Consider the following 8,881-nt stretch of genomic DNA (forward strand, 5'->3'; position numbering starts at 1 on the left):
AATATATTTCTTTTTTTAAATATTCAATCATTTATTTATTTATTTATTTATTTATTTTTTTTTTATTTTTTTGACAGGCAGAGTGGACAGTGAGAGAGAGAGACAGAGAGAAAGGTCTTCCTTTGCCGTTGGTTCACCCTCCAATGGCCGCCGCGGCCGGCGCGCTGCGGCCGGCGCACCGCGCTGATCCGATGGCAGGAGCCAGGAGCCAGGTGCTTTTCCTGGTCTCCCATGGGGTGCAGGGCCCAAGCACCTGGGCCATCCTCCACTGCACTCCCTGGCCACAGCAGAGGGCTGGCCTGGAAGAAGGGCAACCGGGACAGAATCCGGCGCCCCGACCGGGACTAGAACCCGGTGTGCCGGCGCCGCTAGGCGGAGGATTAGCCTATTGAGCCGCGGCGCCGGCCTCAATCATTTATTTAAAAAGCAGAGTGAGTAAAAGAAATAGAGATAGAATTGCCAATCCACTTGTTCACTCACCCATGTGTATGCAGAACTCCTGTCTAGGTCTAGGTCAAGTTAAATTCAACCCAGATCTCCTACCTAAGTTGCAGACCCACAAGTACTTGGGCCGTTGTCAACTGCCTTCCTAGGTGTGTGAATAAGCAGAGAAGCTGGGACTCTAATCGCCATTCTGATACAGGGTGCTGCATCACCAGTAGTGGCTTAGCTTTCTGTACAATACCAGTTCTATGTATTGGTAATTCGTAAGTAGAGACTTTGGGGGTTTTACGCTCAAACTTTGAAGTTTTCTTCTCAGTCTGCATTTAAAAGATTTAATAAGAGGTTGGTGGTACTTTTTTTAAATTAAATGTTAAATTATGATTTACTGTCAACTATCCATTATGTCATTTTGTCGGCTTAGTACCAGAACATGTTTTTTCTCTCACATATATTCCATATACATGATACTATTTCTATTCAAAATAATTTTAAATGTGCTGGTATATTAATTGTTGAAATTAATGAAGTAAATAAACAGAGGAATAATTTATAATCATGAGTTATATGATTATATGAGTTAATCCTGGAAGGAAAAGAGGCATGTGAAAATGCACCATGAAGTTGTGAATTTCTACTATATTGAGTCAGAGAATTCATGGATTGGGGTTGTTGATGTGGCACGGGGGTAAACTCACTCTCTAAGGTGATGGTATCATTTATGAGCACAAGTTCGAATCCTGGCTGTTCTACTTCTGAGCCAATGCCCTTCTATTAGCCTTTGAAAATAAAAGACAGTACTTGGGGCCCTACTACTCACATGGGAGAAGTGGATAGAACTATAGGTTCCTGACTTCAACTTGACTCAGCCCTGGCCATTGTAACCACTTGGGGAGTAAGTTAGTGGGTGAAAGATCTCTCTGTCTCTCCCTCTTTCTGTAACTCTGCCTTTCAAATGAATAAAATAATTCTAAAAAAAAAATGAAAACTAATTTGTGAGTTTCACAGTCATGATGTGACAAGATATGAACAAGTGTCAGCCATTAATTTTACTTACTAATCATTTATGTGTTTGATTCTTCTTTAAGCTTAATTAAGTCAACCATTAAGCAATCAGAAGCAGTCACTGATTGCATGTTTGACATATTCTTTAGTATTTATTTAAGTATGAATGTTTCTCAAAAACTGATGCGTTTATGAAACTGAAAGTGTCCTTTTTGGATTTTAATTAGATCATCCTGGAACCATGTATATTTTAATGCACAAATGGAACTCAAGTCTTCATCACAACACTTAACTATAAACAGTAGGTCAAGAAATTAAAATATGTACTTAGTTTTAAAATAGTTCTATATATAACAAGAATGAAAACAAGCCAAAATAATATTTTTTGTGATAAACCACTATTATAGTAGGGATCAGACCAGTATACTAGAAAATGGCTGCAAGCAATTCAGGATGCTTATAATAGGAGAGTTAGTGCAGGTGACATCTATTGCACACTCAGATGTCATAAAGACAGTGGTGCAAAGGGAGAGTCAGCACCGGGTCAGCAGATACTGAAAAGTGGATTTAGATGATGTCAACATAAATGTACTAGTAAAAGTCATGAACATGAATGATGATGCCCTCAAAAAGTACATAAATATACACGCATTTTAGTAGAATTCAATGATCGCTTTGTGATTCCCTGAATAACATGGACAATACTAGCTTAATAAAAAACACTTTCAAAACTCCAATTTATTACAGTCTATGACTGTATGAAATTTTATATAAAAACCAAATAATTGAATTCATAGTGTCATTGAAACTAACTATGCTGGCAGTTTGTGGTAGGGTTGTCAAAATTTAAAATGAAAGCTTCTACTTGATAGCACTGATATAACAGGTATTGTTTAAGCGCCCTACAGATATGAACTCATCGAATATATACATAACAGACAAAATTCTCTCGTTCCTGAAGAAGAAACAGGGTTTTTTTAAATCTCTCCAAAGCTATATAACTAATCTGATCAATGGAGATTTTGGAATTAAAAAATCAGGGTCTTGCCACATGCTACAAAATGACTATCCATTAATAGTGTCTGAACCAAAACAGAATTTTTTAAAAAATAAAAATTTGTCTTAAAGTGTATTGTTCTCCATGTAAGGAAGCATGTACTATGGTTGGATCTGGTATCTTTAATAAGTTTGAAAGTTACTTCCTTTTATTTAAAGATTTATTTACTTACTTGAAAGGCAGAGTTACAGAGAGGGAGAGACAGGATGAAGCGAGGAGCCTGGAACTCCTTTCAGGTCTCTCACTTGAGTGCAGTGCCATATTCTGCTACTTTCTGGTGCACATTTACAGGGAGCTGGGTCAGAAGTGGAGCAGCCCCTTTCCGCGCTACCCGGCCAGGGGTCCATACGGCGTTGTTTTTGATTCCCGGCGTAACTTAAGGGGAAGCTGTCACAATGTCCGGAGCCCTTGATGTCCTGCAAATGAAGGAGGAGGACGTCCTCAAGTTCCTTGCAGCAGGAACCCACCTAGGTGGCACCAACCTTGACTTCCAGATGGAACAGTACATCTACAAAAGGAAGAGTGATGGCATCTACATCATCAATCTGAAGAGGACCTGGGAGAAGCTGCTGTTGGCGGCTCGTGCTATTGTGGCCATTGAAAACCCTGCTGATGTCAGTGTGATATCCTCCAGGAACACTGGCCAGAGAGCTGTGCTGAAGTTTGCTGCTGCCACTGGAGCTACTCCCATTGCTGGCCGCTTCACACCTGGAACCTTCACTAACCAGATCCAGACAGCCTTCCGGGAGCCACGGCTTCTGGTGGTTACCGACCCTCGGGCTGACCACCAGCCTCTCACGGAGGCATCTTACGTGAACCTGCCTACCATTGCTCTGTGCAACACAGACTCGCCTCTGCGCTACGTGGACATCGCCATCCCGTGCAACAACAAGGGAGCCCATTCAGTGGGTCTGATGTGGTGGATGCTGGCCCGGGAGGTTCTGCGCATGCGTGGTACCATCTCCCGTGAACACCCCTGGGAGGTCATGCCTGATCTCTACTTCTACAGAGATCCTGAAGAGATTGAAAAAGAAGAGCAGGCCGCCGCTGAAAAAGCTGTGACCAAGGAGGAGTTTCAGGGTGAATGGACGGCCCCAGCGCCCGAGTTCACTGCTACTCAGCCCGAGGTTGCTGACTGGTCCGAAGGCGTGCAGGTGCCCTCTGTGCCTATTCAGCAGTTCCCCACTGAGGACTGGAGTGCTCAGCCCGCCACTGAAGACTGGTCTGCAGCGCCCACTGCCCAGGCCACCGAGTGGGTGGGAACAACCACTGAGTGGTCTTAGGCTGCTTGTCACGGGCTCTCACACAAGCATGGAAATGAGGTTGACGGAAAATAAACATCAGTTTCTACAAAAAAAAAAAAAAAAAAAAAGAAGTGGAGCAGCCAACATGTACTGACAACCATAAGGGATGGCAAACCACCACACCATAAGGGCTGCTTGACCTACCACACCACAGTACTTGGCCCCTGAACATTATTTCTTAGGAGCAGTTGTGAGAATCTTGAAATACTGTTTATTCCTCTGGCACATGACACTGGTGTAAAGAAGATATAAAAAGCATGAACATTTTGGAATCCCATGTTTCCCCCTCCTAAAATGACAATAAGTTGGTAGACTCTCATTTTATCTTGACCAACTCATTTTCCTTTGCCTAAGACGTTTCTGGCTTTAACATCTGAAGTGGCAATGCCAGGTTAATAAAATACATGATCTGCACAGTCAAGTTAACAGACATTTTCCCTGTGTCATTTTCCAATAACTAACACTAAAAAGCCATTTAGAGGTTTGCATCTGTTACTGGATTTTCTGTATGTATACCTTTCAGCAGAGAGCTAACATGGTATTTTGATTCTGAAGTAAATTTTTTTTTCCATACGGGTATTTTTTTGCCTATCTTGACCTAAGCCATATAATCAGAACTTTTTCAGCCCAGGGGGATTTTGCCAGCACAGGGAAAACAGCAGAGATACATGTATTACCAGCAGTCTGAAGGACAAAACTGTAGAGTGAAGTCCAAAATTCTAATGAGAAAAAAGACTTGTGACGCTTGACCTGACAATCCAACCATCTCTTCTCACTGATTATGAAACTATGATATTGCATGGACTCAGAGTCTAAAAACACAAGCCAAAGGACCTTTAGAAGACGGCACAGCAGCTTTGCAATCTCACTGTTTGAAGGAGGAAAGGAGAGGTCAGCTTGCTAAACTCCAAAGTCCTCCAAGGAAATGACCTAGGAACAGACCTCCCAAAGATAGACACAGTTCAAGTAAATGCTGTAGCCCCAGAAAGAATGTCTCCCAACAAATAGTTTTGGAATATCGCAATAAATGTAAACTATACTCACAGAGAAGTTGTTTACTTTATATTTGGGTCCAATAATGTCTATAAAACATTTTAAAATTTGATTATGGAGATAAAAATATTATGAAAGCCTAAGAAAGTTAGTCTGTTGTTGAGGTGTATTTTTTTCCTGAACTATAGTCTAGATGACTCCCAAATTTCTAACAGCTATGTGTGTAAGATAATCTGAACTGGTCACATTTCATCCTAGTACCAAATGATCCACAGCATCAGTGTTAGAATAAGTCATGTGTGGAAGAGCCCTCTTTTCTCTGTCTTCCTGATGGGACATTAGGTATCTTTCTGTTTAAGTCCCTATGATGTTTATGTTTAAACAAAAAATTTTGCTTTTAGCAGAATTGATACTACATTGTTGTGATATCTATTACTCCTTAGGTAGTGTATCATTGTTCTGAGCCCACTTTTCACAATTAAAAAGAATAAAAATGTTTTACGGATTTCATGATGAGTCTGTTATCCAAATAATATTACCAGTCTCAAGTTACCTAAAAGTTGTATTTATTTTTAATGTGTTGCTTGCTGTCTTTTTTTTTTTTTTGACAGGAAGAGTTAGCGAGAGAGAGAAACAGAGAGAAAGGTCTTCCTGTCTTCCTTTTCCATTGGTTTTCCATTGGTTCACCCCCCCCCCCAAATGGCCGCTATGGCCAGCGCGCTGGGCCAATCCAAGTCAGGAGCCAGGTGCTTCCTCCTGGTCTCCCATGCGGGTGCAGGGCCCAAGGATTTGGGCCATCCTCCACTGCACTCCCGGGCCACAGCAGAGAGCTGGACTGGAAGAGGAGCAACTGGGACAGAATCCGATGCCCCAACCAGGTCTAGAACCTGGTGTGCGTGCCTGCGCTGCAGGCGGAAGATTAGCCAAGTGAGCTGCGGCACGGGCCGCTTGCTGTCCTTTTAATAATTGTGTTGTAGAGCTGTTTACCTCCTGGTTCTTTCAACTAAATAAATATTTATAAGCAAATTATATGTATCGAAACATTTCAGAATGTTTTTTTTATTTTCAACAAAATTATGCATGTAATGTTGATCATTACCTTGTGAAAATATTTCTATAAATTGATGGCTGAAACCGATATTTTTCCCTGATTCATGTTTTCAGTCTCTCGCTCCTATGATCCCATATTCTGGAGTCTATAACTTCTTCAAGGCAGTTGATGCACAACTCCATGATTTTCTACTCTAAATAATTTTGTCCACTAACACAAATGTTATAATGAGATACATCACTGCATGGTGAAAAACAATCTTAAAACAACCAGATACATTTGGGTTGCATAGAGAAACATGATTTCGAAACAAAAGTGAAACACATCATATTTTAACCTCATCACCCATGATAAAACAGGGTTCTTGGGTCAGAGGTTTTCTTTGAAAGAGAATTTATGCCTGTGATACATTAAGCAGAGATTTTAGTAATGATTTTCTGTTACAATTTTTGTGACAATTCAATGCCAGAAATTGTGGAAACAATTCCTGTAATTTTTTTTTTCTTTTTTCTTACCTAGAGGTTGTTTTTAAAGACAAGGACGCATAGTATAATAAACACAGCTTGAATTGTAGTCAATAACAATAAGGTGATTTGCGTAAACTTGTATATACACTCTAAGATCATTGATTTGTCAACAATCATTTTCTCTGAAATCTCAACCATGTTCTCAAAAACTTGTAAAATATAATTCTAATATAAATTCAGAAATATTGGGAAAACCAAATCCATCCTGGAAACATAAATGATGTAATATTGTTATATTATCATAAAATCTTTAAGAAATGTATAAAATATTGTACATTTTAAATGTTTGATGTTTTCTCAGAGAAAAATTATCATATCCTTGGCTTTTAAAATATTTTATCCTGGCCTTGGCCGTGGCTCAATAGGCTAATCCTCCGCCTTGTGGTGCTGGCACACCGGGTTCTAGTCCCGGTCAGGGCGCCAGATTCTGTCCCGGTTGCCCCTCTTCCAGGCCAGCTCTCTGCTATGGCCCGGGAGTGCAGTGGAGGATGGCCCAAGTGCTTGGACCCTGCACCCCATAGGAGACCAGGAGAAGCACGTGGCTCCTGGCTCCTGCGCAGTGCGCCGGCCGCAGCGTGCCAGCCACGGTGGCCATTGGAGGGTGAACCAATGGCAAAAGGAAGACCTTTCTCTCTGTCTCTCTCTCTCACTGTCCACTCTGCCTGTCAAAAAAAAATATTTTATCCGACTTTCATTATCAAATGTAATATTCAAGTAAGATTTTATTTTTTCTTAAAAATATTTTGTTTTAATTTATTAACAATTGAGAGACTATATACTAAACCTTAAACCATGTCCAGGATGTAAATAACATGAACAAAATAACAATTCCAATAATTTGTATCTATTAAAGTAATTTAAAATATCTGTAAATATATAGGTAACTTTAAAATAGGGAGAGATTGTTACTATTTAGTGATATAAAGCTTGCAAGTTCTTATTCTGGCCCACAACTTTCTTTCACAATTGATAGTGACAGGGAGGTGTCTCCTCTCGATTTGCTGAAGTTTACACCTTCAGGCCACTTCCCTCTTATGTCATAGAGTACTTGAATACTCTCTGTTTATGTGCCCATAAAGCCATCTTGCTGCAGTTAGTTACTGCCCTATTGGACACCATTCATAGTCATTTAAACGCTTCACTGACACAATTACTTATGTCATATACCTTGAAGATTTAATTACCCCATCTTTATTGCAACTCAATTCACAATTGCTAAGATGTGGAATCAACCCAGAAGTCAACTGATGCCCGGATAAAGAAAATGTGGTGTGTGTATACATATATATAATAGACATTAATATATATAATTATATATATAATGGAATACTTGTCAGCCATAAAAATAATGCAATCCTATTTTTGCAACAAAATGGATGACATTGGAAAACATCATACGTACTGAAATAAGCCAATCCCAAAACTACAAATATCATATGTTTTCCATGATCTGCTATAGCTAATGTAATATTAATTACATTTATTACTACTAATAAAAAATATAATGTGCATGAGCAAAATTGAAAATTTAAGATCTGATTATTGTTACAGCCCTTGTCTCTACTGTTGAAGAACAGTTTTCTTCTTCTTCTTCTTCTTCTTCCTACTTGTTGAATTTTTCACTTTGTGGAAGCTTAACCTGATGATTACAAAATTAACCAAAAAATATGCCATAAATTTAAAAGAAAAAATAAGAAAGAAGGAGGACAGAGGGTAGGAATATGTGTGGCAGGGAGGGTAAGGTGGGAAGTCTCAACATGCTCCTAAATCTGTATGTGAAATACATGAAATTTGTTCACCTTATATAAATATAAAATAAACCAAAACAAAAAATTATCCGCAAAGACAGACTTTCAGTAACTCTCTGTCACTACTTTTCTTTCAAATACTACCAAACCTTTACAAAACCTCTAACTTTAAGGGCAGGCATTTGGTGTACCACTTAAAACACAGCTTAGGAGATAAGTATCCTGCATTACAGTACCTTGGGTTTCAGTCCAGCTTCCTGCTACTGTGCATCATGGGAGGCAGCAGATAATGGTGCAAGTGCATGGATCCCTACTGACTATGTAAGACACTCGGTTGAATTCTCAAATCCTGGTTTGTTCTTGTAAACATTTGGGGAGTGAAACAGCAGATAGGAGATGTCTGCCTATCCATCTGTCTTTCTGCCTTTCAAATAAGTTTAAAAGTTCAATAAAATAATTAAAAGTCAAAACAAAATTACTAAATTTTGATAATTCATTTGACCTTACAATTTCCCAAACTGTAACCTCCATGAGGAGATTAGGGCAGACAGTTGAAATGATACTTATCAACTCCATTTCCAAAGTACAGGTCTTTACTAACATTTTCTAAATTTAAGTCATTCTTAAATTATTGTACTCTGACTCCAAAAGTTTTTTTTTTATTTTATTTGGCCCTTTTTCCAATGATTTTTTTTCCCACTGCCCAATTTCCTACTTTTTCCAGCTTGCAAGCAATGGAGAATCTTTACAAGAAT

The 8,881-nt window shown here is 39.4% G+C and overlaps 1 protein-coding gene across 1 annotated transcript; it reads left to right on the top strand.

Moving 5' to 3' along the window:
- Positions 1-2,816: 2,816 nt before the first annotated feature.
- LOC100144340 (small ribosomal subunit protein uS2-like) lies at positions 2,817-3,841 on the top strand. Its single transcript, XM_002716358.5, has one exon. The coding sequence runs from the start codon at positions 2,899-2,901 to the stop codon at positions 3,784-3,786; it is 888 nt and encodes a 295-aa protein (XP_002716404.1). The 5' UTR covers positions 2,817-2,898; the 3' UTR covers positions 3,787-3,841.
- Positions 3,842-8,881: the final 5,040 nt, after the last annotated feature.

Source organism: Oryctolagus cuniculus, chromosome 4 (genome assembly GCF_964237555.1).
Source record: "Oryctolagus cuniculus chromosome 4, mOryCun1.1, whole genome shotgun sequence".
Lineage (NCBI taxonomy): Eukaryota > Metazoa > Chordata > Mammalia > Lagomorpha > Leporidae > Oryctolagus > Oryctolagus cuniculus.

Excerpts from the sequence above, each read along its gene's own strand:
- LOC100144340 (XM_002716358.5), top strand. The coding sequence starts at position 2,899 with ATGTCCGGAGCCCTTGATGTCCTGCAAATGAAGGAGGAGGACGTCCTC.